The following is a 14,977-nucleotide window of genomic DNA, read 5'->3' as shown; positions in this document are numbered from 1 at the left end:
CTTGACATTAACTTTCACACGGTTGCTCTTCTGTCAATAAAGCCAACAAATATACTGTATATCGTATAAAAGGAAACTAAACTGTAATCAGTGTTACTCAGTTGTACAGTTTGTCATTGTTGGCTAATCCATTGATAACGTAGTGCCACATTGATCCGTTTTCAGTTCATACATTCTGATACGCCGTTTGTGGTAACTGAACTGTACTGAGTTTGAGACTCACCTGTAGCTTCACCTGCTGGATGTCTTGGGCCGTCTCCCTCACCCTCTGCTCCGACAGGTCGCAGCTGGAACACACTAGCTGGAGGTAGGTACTGGCCTGCTCCTGGAGAGTCCGCTCGTGTTTCACCTGGACATATAATAGTAGACCAATAAACACCTATGCCACAACACTTCAGGAGTCAAATGATATAGATGGATCAATTAAGAAATAACACATAATGGCGTGCTGAATAGGACAAAGGTTTGTTATTGGACATAAAACAACCCCAAAGACGTCTTAGTGTTTTTATAAACCGGATACTAACACAATTAGAACTGGGAAAACGTTCTGTTGTAATATCCATAGTATACAGCTTCATATTCCACAGCTTTCAGCATTCAGATTTGAAACAACTTGATTTCTAATGATTATGATCTATAATATAGAAATATATATGTCCAATGCATAAGATATAAGGGACTCCTCTCTGCACTTCCACCTGTATCTAGCACCTACCTGAATACTTGCCCCCACTTCAACATAGATTTAATAACATATAACATATCTTCTCTGACCTCCACCAACTCTTCTCTGACCCCAACATCCTCGCCCTGAGTGGGAGTATGTTGTCACCCACAAACACCTTGGTAAATGGCCTTTTCTCACATCCATTCAATACCCCATATCACTCACCTTCAAACCTCAGAATTGTTTGGTGTTCTGCAACAAAGCATCCTTCACCCATGCTGCCAATTATAACATGGTCAAAATGACCACCCTGCCAGTCCTTGACTTGGTGGTGTAATCCATAGTCCTGCATCTCAATAAGTCAGTTGTAATTTATTGAACTGTTACTCACTTTGTCTCCCTGTGACCTTCACACGCTAACACACCTGATTCAAATGTTGCCCTACCACTTACACACTTGATTGACATATTCAACCCATCATCAAGTCTTTAATTTCAGTCAGGTTTGAAAAATGCTAGGGCAAAATTAGCACCCATTGGGGTCCTCAGGACCAGGATTGTGTAGCACTGCTGTATATGTTGTGTTGGTCTATAACCTGCTGTAGCGCCTCCTCCAGGCTAAGAGGCAGATGTGCATCTGGTTCCTCTGACACTGACACCAGCCAGGTCTGACACTGCTGAAGAGCATCCTGCAGGCTGACATGCCTCTGCAACTCACGGTCCAGACTCTGATACACCTGGAGGAGAGAGAGAGAAGTGGGAGAGATGGATGAAACATTGGGTAAACAATTTCTTACTTTGCTGGTTTGTTTAATCTCATATATATAGTGATTTTAAAGTATCTATTTTTACACTATTTATGTGGTTAGGTGTGTTGTTTTTTCTCCTTGGAATGTCATTCCTTTGGCCAGAAACAAAAAAATTATATTCTGGGGTTAATTAACAGTTAAAGCAATGTAAATCAATCTAAAGGAAACTGATTCATAGCTAGTCGCCTCTGCTCAGTGGTGTTGGACTGGGGGGAAAAGGGGTGCTATGTATATTGGGCCCTTTGAATCATGAATAAAGAGGGAAGGGTCCTTCAGAGACTGTGTAGAGGGTCCCAAATTTTGTGCTACACCCCTGCCTATGCTACATTGTAATGCCCTGCCCCGGAACCTGAAAACGATTATAATGGATGGACATAACAAGCTGTGAAACAAATAACATTTCCATGAATCAAAAAATCCCTTCTCTTCCGAAGTCTCTTTCATAAACAATCGTAGCCTGGCTGGTAAATAGCTAAATAGCGTAGTGTTTTTGACAGGTGTTGAATGTAAAGTCGTCCCTTCCCTACAGGGGACAAAAGAGCAGCAGGCCTTGATTGACATAGTTAATATGATAGCCCTGAGGGGGGCGATCAGTGATAGACGCGTGTTGGCCCAGTGCCTGACAGGGTTTGCAGCAGGGGTACAAAAGCTGGCAAATGTGGCTTGCCAGAAATGGCAAGGTTGGATCGGCAGCTGTAGACTTGGCAAAGCCGTGTCAAAAATGTGTGGCTGGATCACACGGGTTGCCAGGTTGGCTGAATAGGGCTGTGATGATGGGAGATGAACTGTTGACGGTGTAGGGTAGAGGTATAGTGCTTGCCAAGACGACAGAGCGGATAATGAGGGTTGCCAGTTTTGATTTTCATGGCCAAGAGCGATAAAATCAAGTTGACAGGGAGAGCAAGGACAGAGTAATAAGGTAAGCTAGAGAGAGTGGCTTGGCTGGTACATGTGGTCTGTGCTGGCATGGGTGGTTTACTTTGGCTTGCCTTATTTGGCAAGGAACCTTGGGCTGGCAGATGATGGCCATATTTGGAGGAGGGTTTAGGTGTTTGAATTGGTCAGGATTAAGTGGGTGCCGGGTTAGTGCTGTGTTGACAGAGAGAGACTGTTTAATCTGTCTGTGTGCAAAATAGGATTTTATCATTTAAATAGTACTGGAATAGCAGTTCAGACTAGGAGCACCTGTATATTTGTAGATACTTCATCGCTTGCCTTTTTTTAAAGAAAGGTTTTGTTAAACAATTCTGTGTTGTTGGCAAATTATTTTTATATGGGCATGGCATGAATATTACATTTGTTGGTTTTGACTAAATACTTTCATCAAGCGCTGCTCGCTAGCTTGCTAACTATGTAGTCATTCACACAAAGGGAAATGTGTTGGAATACGCTTTTGGGTTAGCTTCAAGGTGGACTACTTCTGGAATGAAACACAATGTCTTTTACATGCAACTGCCATGGCTTACCGCACGTGGAATCTATACATTAGGTGATGGGATGGCATTCTATGGGAAGGAATAACTACTTTGAGATCATTAAGCTCAAATACCATCACACCATGTTAACTGCCCTTAATTTATAACTGATTACACCTACAGCTGAGAAGAGTTATTTTAGAGATGGCGTCACTAAATTGCCTAGCCTGCCTCCTGACGCTGACTGCGCAAACTATGAACAAACTACCCTGCCTCCCAAGAACATCCCTGAACTTCTTGTTTTTGCATATTCTTTAATTTGTATTTCTATTTTTTTACTTTTCATGTACAATAATCCATTATTAAAATGTGAGACAAAATAAAACATACAGTATAATGACCTCAAACTCAACTCTGGACCTCAAAGCCCGTTCCCCTTTTTTCATTTTAACCCTCTGACAAGAGACTTAATTTAGACCAGGGATACCAGGTGAGTGCAATTAATGATGAGGTAGAACAGAAAACTAGGAGGCTCCGGACCTCGTAGGGTAAGAGTTGAGTATCTCTAGTATATTGCTTTAAAACAGAGCAGAGAAAATATATTAGCATCTATTTCCGTCCATGAAACGTCCTATTTCCGTCCATGAAACGTCATATTTCCGTCCATGAAACGTCCTATTTCCGTCCATGAAACGTCCTATTTCCGTCCATGAAACGTCCTATTTCCGTCCATGAAATGTCCTATTTCTGTCCATGAAACGACCTATTTCCGTCCATGAAACGTCCTATTTCCGTCCATGAAACGACCTATTTCCGTCCATGAAACGTCCTATTTCCGTCCATGAAACGTCCTATTTCCGTCCATGAAACGTCCTATTTCCGTCCATTAAACGTCCTATTTCCGTCCATGAAACGTCCTATTTCCGTCCATGAAACGTCCTATTTCCGTCCATGAAACGTCCTATTTCGATGTTGGAAAGAGACTCAGAATTCCTCCCTCCCTCCCTCCTCTCTCACCCTCTGTGCCGTGCTGCAGATGGCTGAGTAGCTGTCTCGGGTGCCTTGTTGCTGGGCCTGGACCTGCTGCCTCAGCCTGCTCTGCACGTGCTCACTGCAGCCCTCCACCAGGTCATCTCCCCTCTCCTTCAGCCCAGCCAGGCGATCCTCGAAGCCTGCAATCTCCTCCATGATGGCCTGGAGCACAGGAAGGAGACAAGCAATTTCTGGGTTAGTCAGGGTTGTGGGGTTTGGTTGATGGACAAGGTAAACATCCAATAGAATACACAGAGTTCATTCAGAGCCAAAGAGCTGGATTGGTTGGATTCACTTAAGTTATTTAAAGCAGACAGACATTTGCCTGTCACACTAACAGATGTATAGTTTGCACATGACATCTGTTCCAATAGGATATAAATAAGGCATGTCTAAATGAACAGGTTCAGGTTAGCATTGCCTTACATTTTTTTTTTTATAATAGATATTAAAACAAACAAATAATTGATTGTGGTAATTAATAACACAGCTGTCTAACTGGTCACCTTGTGGCTGGCCAGCTGCTGAGTGGCTGCCTCCAGGCCTCCGCCCGCCGCGGGGTCAGGGGTCACCATCCTGCTGGACATCTGCAGCAGCCACCTTTCCACTTCCTGTAGCTCCGCGTGGTACGCTTCCTGCTCCTTCACCTGGCCCTCCAGGCGCTGCACGTTGGCCTAAGCCCCAGACATTGACACAGACCCACACAGGTCAGTAGCAGTCCTAGACGTATGAGGACAACGGTACCACCGTCCATACTGCAGCAACACGACCACCGGTATCAAGTCATGACAGTCATATCTGAATACCAGCAACAGTATTAAAGCAGCGGTGTAATGAGGAGACCAACGGAGGGACTGGGTGGCGTATCAGCGGGTCCTCACCATGGCAGCGCTGCGGAGCTCAGCGTAGTCCGTCTCTAGCCTCTTCATGTTGTCTCTGATGGAGGGGTACTGGACTGAGACGAGCAGAGATTCTCCCCTCTCCACCACCGACCTCACTGCGGAGTCACGAGACTGGACCGTCTGCAACAGGGCCTGAGGGTGGAGGGAGGGGTGAGGGGAGCGTTCAGAGTTTAGAATGACCACTCGACTTACCCTCATCGAAAACATATCAGCCCCTACAAAGAAATGGCGAGTCATAACAAAATCAAATAATTCACATTCACATGTGTTGCCGCTGGATTATTTTTCCTTAATTTTGTAGCAAAGTCAGTCAAACGAAAAACAGTGCCTGTATATTGAACTGAAAGCCAGAGAACGTCAATGCCGGTCTAATCTAGAGAATCAAGTAGCTGAGGGAGAATGAGATGCTGCACCTTGTACTTGGCCAGCTGAGCTCTCTTCTGGTACAGTTCAGCTTTGGGCTCCAGGGGGCCACCAAGCATGGCCTTAGTCTCCACCACCCACTGGGCCTGGGCCTTGTACCGGTCCTGGAACTCCTTGGCCAAACACACAGCCCTCTCCAGGGTGCTGTGCTCCCGACGCAGACTGCCGGCCAGCTCCTCAAGCTGGGATAGCCGGGCCTCCACCTCCCCTCCCAGCCACTCAGCTCCAACCTCTTCCAGGAAACTTGCGGCCCACTCCGCCCGCTCCCTCAGAGCCTTGAGCAGGCCATGGCCTTGCTGGAGCTCAGCCTGGAGAGTCTGGAGAGCAGAGAGAGTTCACAGAAAGGTCACACAGAGAAGTCATGAGTGATACGTTCACAGTACCGTATCTCCCAGCTGAAAGGAAACACAGATGTAATCTATACAAAAAGATACATAAGTGCTTGAGTTGGCACGTGTGTACATGCACTAATAAACACATGGTAACTTAAAAAAAAACAATACAGAAAAATGATCAATTAATTAAAAAGATAGTTGCAAAGATAATTTGGCTTTCCTACATACATACATCTCCACAAACACCATTGGCTTTCCTGCACACATACATCTCCACAAACATCATTGGCTTTCCTGCACACATACATCTCCACAAATATCATTCCAAAACATTCTTGTATTTGTGCTTCTAGCATCCTTCCACCCACAGACACGCGTTCCTTTGTTCCTCCGACAACTCTGTTGTCCCTGCCAGCCGAGAGAATTCACAGACAGTGCTCGCAGTTGTTTCCCACTTTTCCTGGAAGTCTTTGAACCCGGCAGGTAAGCCGGCACCTGCACGGTGAAGTTCAGACAAATCCCAGACGAGACCGTGCGGTCAGCGCACGGTTCGTCCACTGTGAGCTATATGAAAGGAGGGCCCAATTACCAGGTCCTTAGAAGAGACAGAGGCAGCAGGGGTGTTGTGTGTGTGTGTGTGTGTGTGTGGGGGGGGGGGAGTACGTCCACGTACTCACACAACAGGCTTCGCTCTATATCATCAAGCTTTCATCATGGCAGAATAGATATATAACAGAGCTGGACTCCCGCTGATGCAGGCAATAATAAACTATCCAGATCTGTCTGTCACTGAACTCTACACTGACCGCTGCAAGCTCTATACAGGACTGTGCATACACATTGGATATTGTGCTCGTAGTCAAGACTGAATAATGCCCAATGCACATTAAAAACACATACAATGAACACGGTCCCAACTAAAACAGCTGCTAAATGATGCAGTACATTCCCCCCAAAGTATTTTGCTGCTGTGATTTGTTCCAAGCTAACATGGAGAATTGTTTTACAATAATCACGAAATGGATCATTTATCAATTCCTTTCAGTATGTTATGACCCCAGTAGATACTACAAATATTTGAAATAACAGTAAAACTGGCCTTTTGTTATAGAAACACATGTAAGCATGCATACATGGCACAAAAGATATACTAAATATAAATTCTGTTTAACGGGATCAACTGTGTCAGTGTCTTTCTTATATTTGAGTGCTGTATCTTAATCTCGATCATCCTGTTTTTTCAGGAGCTGTGTACTATATTCAAAGCTTCAAAAGGCTTCCAAAGTCTGTCATGTCCACTTTTAAATGTCAGACTTGATTTGGCCCTGATTTGGCCTAACGACCTAGAAAAACAAGTAATCGATGTAACGACTCCCATTTCCTGTTGCTTAAGTGTTACTTTCTGCTGCAAAGTGCTTTGAATGAAAATGACACATGAGCACACAATGCCTGGGTGTTTTCAATCACTCATTCCAGCAGAAAGGGATCGATCGGGCCGCGCTCATTATCTTTTTAATCTGCCACCCATTTAGTTTCCATGTGTGTATGTGAACGATGTCCTGGTATTGGTCTGTGGACCACAATGCCACCAGAACACATGTGGTGACAGTGTGTCCTCAGTCCCTACACAGAGGAAGATCGATCCCAGGCATGGATTACTGCAAAGCCTGCACCAGCTGAGCTGAGCTGTGTGTGTGTGTGTTTGTGTGTGAGGAAAAAGTATAGCATGCGTCTGTGTGTGTAGTTAGTGGTGTGGGTGGATTGGGTATAATAACTACGAGCAGTGCTGTTACTTTACGTCCAGGGGAACGGCTAAAATGTATAATCCCAACCTCATAGCCTCAGACAAGAGACCCTCAACAGTCACCCACGAAAATCTATTCCAGGGTCTCAGAGCGAGGGGACGTGAGCAGCTGAGGAGCTACTAGCGTGCAATCTTAACTAGCAGGCCATCTCACACTGCTTTTCACATCCTAGGTTGAAGTAAAGATCTTCATTGTCAAAAAAATCGAACTATCCCTTTAAGCATGTGTGTGTGTGTGATACGGAGCGGGAAGGGCATTGCATCAATTACTGTGTCTGTGCCAGCAGGATTCTGACATTGGTGCTTCTTCATCCTCTGTTTCACAGTGGGGGGGGGCTTTACTCTGCTACAGAACTTCTTCTATTGCTGCTCCCACTTTGTCCTCGTAAAGACACAATCGATACACAAACAAGCCCTCTCTTGTCCTTACACTCAACTGGAACTATTCCATATATTTTGATATGTTATGCAGTCTAGGCATGGATAAACAGACTTTAATTATGGGTGTAGATCAATTTCTGTGCAACACAGGAGATCTAGTCAGAGTGTAAGTATCTGCAAATATTTGCATCCCAAATGTACGGCTAGGATAGTGGACTTAAAATAAGTTTTAATGTGATTTTGTACCACAAGACTGATGATAACAGCTGGGATAATAAGTCCTGTCTGTGTTATTAAGTATAGGCACACTTCATGTAATTGACCAAAAATACAAACAATTAGTATAATTGGGCTTAAACTTAAGGGGGAGACATATATTCATTATAACACAAGCTTCTCTATATAATGTTTTTTTTTAAACGTAGGTTTCAATTAATAATTAGTACCCCATACAATCAATGTTTTGTGAATCCTTGGTGGAGTCAACTCTGTCCAAGCCTGGAATTAGCATTATTAGTTAGCATGGTCCACATTCATGAAATTAAACTGTGAAACCAGAGCTACAATAGCTGTATTACGTGCAGAAACCTACTCCAAAAAACTTCAAACTTAGACTAGTGGTGTTGTTTATCTCAAATAACCTGTCAGTGTTTTATGTTCTAGTTTGAAATCACCAAAATCTGCCAGCTGTTACTTAAGTATGCAGTCAAAAAAAAAAATATCAATGCTAGAAGACAGACTTAGTTTGAGTTAGTTTGCAATGCGTCTTTTTTGCTCATTTTCAATTGATGAATTTGGATGAATTTGAATTAATGAATACTAAAAATGCTAATTCCAGGCTGGGACAGAGGTGAATAATGACTCCATGTCCCTTCAGGAACAACTTAGGGTAAGTGTTATTTCTATTATATTTGAATTTATGTTGAACTTTAAGTCCGGAATCTGAGATGACCATTGTAAAACACTGATTTTGATGGTCCAAACAATTTCTCTGCTGATTTTAATTCATGCAAAGTTAACTTTACAATCTTATGGCAAATGTTCTGAATTTTAAAGAAACAAACCAATGACATTTCCATTTGCATCGTTGTAAAATAATTATTTTACAGCTTGTGTCTTGCCTCATTCCAGACGTTTTGTATGACTATGTTTTGCAACTAATATTATACAGTTGTGGCCAAAGGTATTGCACCCTTGCACATCATTCAGATAATGCTATGTCCGGGCCTCCCTGGGTAGGGCCACATTGTCACTGGACCCCCCTGTCTTAGCCCCAAGGTCTTACCCTGCTATATTATTGTGCCAGGGGACTAGGGTCAGTTCTCCTTCTTCACTGTAAATCCTTGTAGATCTAAGGAATGCACTTTCTACATTGTCCCTGTCCTTGTCCATCTGGTCATGCTTCTGACCTGGATTAGGTTTAATAGACTCTGGACTCAGCCCACACACATTTTTTTATTATTACAACTTATACTCTTAAAATGTTCACCCGGCACAGCCAGAAGAGGACTGGTCACCCCTCTGAGGCTGGTTTCTCTCTTGGTTCCTCTCTTGATACACATTCACCTGAATGTGTAACACCAAACAGACCAGGTTCCTTGTCTCTAATAATCCAAACTCTTTCCTAAAGATTCCTCCTTCGATTGGTTAATTTGGAACCCAATTGTTTATACCCACCTGATTAGTTTAACGAGTGCAACTTGGGGTTCACCTATTTTTGCACCTGCACTAATTCCTCATCAATCTTTTGGGTAGCTATAAACCTATGTCAGATATGATTAAATAAAGATTTCATGGTGAAAACAAAGCAAAACATATAATATCAAAAGGGGTTCATGTACTTTCAAGCAGCACTGTATAAAACAAAGGTTCTGTAATATTAACAGTTAAATAAAGAATTGGGGAGACCAAATGCTTCGGTCAATTTCAACATATTTTTTTTGAGACAATTTCAGTTATTTGAAGAAAGGGCAAGGGTGTCAATACTTTTGCCCACAATATAAATGTTAGAACACATAAAAAAAGCTAAACATACTCCATTATGTGAATCTGTGTTACATACCTCTACTTTCTTCATTTTCTTTTCCATGGCAACACGGTCTAGAGGCTCTGTGCTGCCCGTCACGGTTCTGAAGTTCTTCTGGGCGGATTTTAGCCAATCAGAGAAGGACACACACAGTTTCTCTGCCTCCTCAATGCTCCCGAGCTCCTCCTTCAGTTGCTTGATGCTCTCCTTCGGTATGAGAATGACATCAGAGTAATTGCATGAACACAGAACAATGAAAATCTCCAAATACATCCATACTTTAGATTTTATATTTCCTAATGCCTTGGCCTGCGGCGTCTTGTGTGTTAAAATAATGCATACAGACGGTAATCTTTGATGTTGTGGACATAATATTTATTTGGCGACTGTCTCATGTTCTGTCAATGAAAGCTGTGAGGATTCCGTTTATTTGTTGACACATCCAGTACTTTAGACACCAGAACAGTATGAGCGGTTATTTCAGAGCGCTTGACGCATTACCCACTTGGCTTGCAGATCGCGTGGCATGGCGCTCCAGTTAGCTGACAGTGCTGAGTGCACACCTTTACTGCCGAGACCAAGACAGAGGTAACAGCTCCGCACCCAGGCTCGACTGCCACACGTTTCACACCAAATAATTACATGCATCAATCTAAGTGTGAGTGTGTGCGCGCTCGCGCACGTGTGTGTGTGTGGTGGTAGAAGGGGGGGGGCAATTCTATCCTCATGGGGATGTATAATCCCTGAAAGAATAGTGAATCAAGAAAAACCTGGACATGGATTCCGTTGCAATGTCACCACAACACAAAAAATATTTCTTCAGCTCCAGGGGTCATGTTTAGGCAAAATACATACAATTGGTATTAGGGGTTATGTTTAGGGTTAAGGATAGGGTAATGCTGGGGATCCTACTTACATTCTAAATGTGTGGAAGTGTTTATGAAAGAGAGAAAGGAGAGCCAGGGCGGGTAGCAGGGAGGCAGCGCGAGCGTGTATGCACATGCGTCCCTGCCTGTGTGTTGGAGAGAGACTGTGGACACGCGTGCACGTGAGAGTGTGAGGTGTTACTGCAGGTGTAAAAATCAATGGCACCGCCGGCAACAGCCCTTCCACTCCGGCAGTCTGAGAAGTGTGATATTGCCTTCTGTAGCGTTTCATTACAGACTACGCCTCAGACCAGGGGAGCACCATTGATTTTCTTTTAGTTCTCCCAAGAGAGGCAGACAAATAGAGTGATTCTGAGTGTACTGGTTGTGTTCAACTGAACCATCAGAGCTTTTCCTCTGCGGTGTTGCAGTACACCAATAACACAATAAAAGTAATCTTTTGTGAGACAACAGGGAGAGAGGAATCCATGCCGTGGTATCTTATGAATATTCAGCAGCACAATGATCCCCGGTACATTCATATGGTTTAGTACATTTCAGAAAATACGGTTATTTGGGGATAACTGTCTCACCTGTACGTTGAGTATCAGGGCGTGGTACCGGGCTGTGAGCTGTGTTGCTCTGGCGCTGACCCGGCTGCTGATGTGGGTCTCCTCCAGCACCTGGTGGGCCAGGGCGGACAACCCGTCCACCTCACTCTGTCGGGCTAACAAACTCTCCTGCCAAAGCTGAAAGACAGAATTACAATTACTTTATTAAACAGGAAACTGGGAGAGTATTTGGAGTTTGTTGCTGAAAGAAGAGTTGGCCGGATTTGAAGCCATACTGCAGTGGTCCATGTGCCCTTGGTGCAGCAGGTTAGACCACGGGACGACACTAGGTCACTAACTAAGGTACTCAATGGTCTCAAACCAGTGGCTTCAATTATGGCATTAGATGTTAAGATAACAGTATATGGTTTGGTTTACAGTTGTAAACTGATTATGGCTGATACGTCTTTGATTGGGAAGCGCGTTTTAAAATGACAGCCATCCACAAGAAGATTGTGTGGCAGTCTGACCACCTGTCAAACGATGTAGCATTAAAAGGACCTTGTGGTAGCAGGGACGCCAGGTTAAGTTGCTAGCTACTTTGAAATGCATCTTTCAGAAAACAGTCAATCATCAGAGAATTACTAGTTAGCCACACATGGTTGATATTACTAGGTCAATTAGGTTATACTGCATTGCATATAAATACTTAGATGCCAGTTAATTTTTTATCAAATCACAGCCTATATCAACGGCACCAAAATGGTGCTGGTTGCAAACTGAAGACCATTTCTTCCTCACAATTAAATCGGCAGAACGTTACATGATTATTTCATATTGAAGGATGTGCAATGTTACATGTGTCCTGCAAAATACGTAATTGTTCCGTATTTCACTGAAATAATTAAAGTTTTTATGAAAATGTACATAATTGACCGTATTAGTGACCAATGTCATTCTGTCAGTCAGAAATACATTTTAAATGTACTGATGAGGTGCAAGAACGATTTCATAGCAGGCCAAACCATCTGAGGCTACTTTAGGTAAATACGTATAGTACTTAGTTTTTTTGTGAATGTATTATATTACACTGGTCAACTGGTCAACTATCAACATGAGATTATTAGCTCTGAAACATTGGCACAAATGCACATGGTAGAAACTGCACTCTTTTCTTGAGGTCCAAGCAGTTTATTTAGCATTTTCTTTTGCATAATTTAATTTATTAAATTATTTATTTTAAACTAAATTGAATTTTAGATCTATTATGTTAAGAAATTACATTAAGCATTCATTGTTCATTCAGAATTGTTGTAATTGTAATTATTGAAAAAAATTATAATTGGCCAATTAATCGCTATTGGCTTTTATGGTCTACAAATAATCGGTATCGTTATTTAAAAATTCGGATGACCTCAAATCAAAATGCAGCACATGAAAAATCTTTCAGCTTCCAGACAAAACACAGTCTCTTTCCTCCCCCAACCTGGAGCTGCTTCAGCTGGGCTTCTTTGGTGGCTCTGTCAGATCTGCGATGACCACGGATATTGGCCTTCCCCTCCATGTTGTCCAGCCACAGGGCCAGGTTCTGGAACTTTTGGCCCATCTGCCTGAGCCTGCCCAGAGTGGAGCCCAGTGAGTCCCTGGTCTCGCCCAGCCTGGCCTGGAAGGCCCCCCACTCTCGCTGGGCCGTGTCTAGAGCTCTGTCCTCGATTTGCGGGGCACCCCACGAGATCACCCCCTCCCTACTCAACAGAACTGAAGAGAGCAGGGACTGGCCTTGGGAGCAGCGCTCCTGGAGGATCTATTCAGGGAGAAGGCGGGTTTCAATGTAACATATCAACATGATGCTGTATAAACAGGGTCCAATGCAAACTTTTTTTCTCACTGGCCCTACTGGGCCAGGTGGTCTAAAATGTACTGGCCCGGACTGTATTTTTACCATCCCAAACTGAACAAAAAAAAAAAACATAATATAATTGTATTTTACAGATATATAGTATGTAAATATCATATCAGAATATTCAGTTATACCACAGATTAACATGTGATATGAGACATGAGAGCTGATATAAGCAATTACTGTTTACATAAATATGATGCAAATATAAGCTACTATAAATATCATTATCATCTTTTCATGAAGATGCTTGCATATATGATGTGAATGAACGGCGTTTGTGTCCCTTGCCATTATCGTTTTGGACCCATGGAACCTGTTCTTTTCATGAAAACAAAAGTTACAGCTTTTGCTTTGCCTCGTATAATACTAAATTTGGGTCCTGCTCTAGAATGCACTATGTACTATGATTGGTCCAAACAGACAAGCCATAGAATTTTATTGGCCAAAAAGGGTGGGGGAGAAGCGCCACAGACACATTTTACTGTGAGAACAAGGGAAAATCGAAGGAGGAAGAGTAACAAAGATGACAAGCAAACGTGTTAATACGATACTATGAATTTCAATGAAAATTTAGCAATAGCCCCTAGGGGCCAGTGACTGTCTTTGTCTACTTGCCCCGATGTTAGGTCTTACTGGCCTGGGCCAGCCGGCCATCGTTCAAGGGATAGTTAATCCAAAAATAATATATTTCTGAAAATTCACTTATTCCGGAATGCACATGGAGTCATTTTTTCCAACCATCCATTATTCAGCTCTGTCCCAGTCTGTTATTAGCGTTCTTTGTATCGTCCAAATTCATGAAAGGAAACTGTTTTTCCCCCTATAGCAAACCTGTATTGCAAGCGGGAAAACAACTCCAAAACCCTCCAAACTAAGACTAGTGGTGTTGTTTAACTCAAAGAACATGACAATGCATTCTTCGAAAATAAGTTGTAAGTTTTCACTTTTTCCGGGGGATAGAACCTTACTTGTGCGAACGAGAATACACAGAGGATGAATTGACCAAAATAGAGGCTAGCACTGCAGTGGTCAATGGGGAAGATAGTGAACCAGTTAATCCCAACCCTTGCCCAGAATGTCCGGAGGATGGTGGTGTAGCTGTGGATCATGCAATCTAATACCAACCCAAACGGAATGCTTTTGTTGCAATGAGTGGGAACTATTGATTCCAATGCTGGAGAACATGAATGACCCTGATGCTGAACTCGTTCCAAGATGTCTGGTTGATCTCCCGGACTTTGCCCCCCTCATAACTCCTGGGGTGCTGGAGACTTTTTTACATTTCAAAAATTAACTGGAAAAGACGTTCTAGGCCAGAGGGACCCAATGGCCAGCCCTCAAAAGAGTTTCATAACTCTGAGTTTCATAATGTGATTGTAAATCCAAAATGCACTATTTAGGCCTGTTGTACATACTAAATATGAGGCTTTTGCATCATCTATAGCACTGTTTCTCAACGTGGGCGTTACCGCCCCCCAGGGGACTTTCAGAGGACGACAGGTGGCGCTGGAAGGGGGGCGTTTGTTAAGGTGCCCTTGGGGGGTGTTTGTTTTAAGGCGAGTTTACACCAAAGATTCACAACAATAAGAGTTTAAAGTTTCAACTAATTGAAATAATTTAACTAACTGCAATATTAAAAACTGCTAGTTTATGCCACTTAGACTGGACAAGATGGTGTATCTTCATCTCTTCAGTGTTTCTGTCAGCTTCTTATGGCATAGCTCCATGCTGCCTTCACGGGAACGGTATGTCAGAGCATCATCTATAAAATTTCACCCACATGGTGTTTACTGTGTAAACTCTGGAAAATAGACGCTCTCTTGGTATTACCCAAGCGTTCATTTCTCTGAGGGATACACC

General features: G+C 43.0%; 1 protein-coding gene across 1 annotated transcript in view; it reads right to left on the bottom strand.

Moving 5' to 3' along the window:
- The window catches only part of syne1a (spectrin repeat containing, nuclear envelope 1a), a 232,178-nt gene that overhangs the window by 78,445 nt on the left and 138,756 nt on the right, over positions 1-14,977 (bottom strand). Inside the window, exons 66-74 of the mRNA XM_034287789.1 lie at positions 12,701-13,018; positions 11,257-11,412; positions 9,834-10,004; positions 5,242-5,568; positions 4,808-4,960; positions 4,433-4,600; positions 3,912-4,088; positions 1,267-1,407; positions 224-349 (exon numbers count right to left, since the gene is read on the bottom strand). Coding sequence (XP_034143680.1) covers positions 224-349; positions 1,267-1,407; positions 3,912-4,088; positions 4,433-4,600; positions 4,808-4,960; positions 5,242-5,568; positions 9,834-10,004; positions 11,257-11,412; positions 12,701-13,018 — 1,737 coding nt within the window. The remainder of the gene's footprint in view (positions 1-223; positions 350-1,266; positions 1,408-3,911; positions 4,089-4,432; positions 4,601-4,807; positions 4,961-5,241; positions 5,569-9,833; positions 10,005-11,256; positions 11,413-12,700; positions 13,019-14,977) is intronic.

Source organism: Esox lucius, chromosome 18 (genome assembly GCF_011004845.1).
Source record: "Esox lucius isolate fEsoLuc1 chromosome 18, fEsoLuc1.pri, whole genome shotgun sequence".
In the NCBI taxonomy this organism is placed as follows: domain Eukaryota; kingdom Metazoa; phylum Chordata; class Actinopteri; order Esociformes; family Esocidae; genus Esox; species Esox lucius.
Note: the sequence above shows the minus strand (reverse complement) of the source record. Positions and strands in the feature narration are given on the sequence as shown.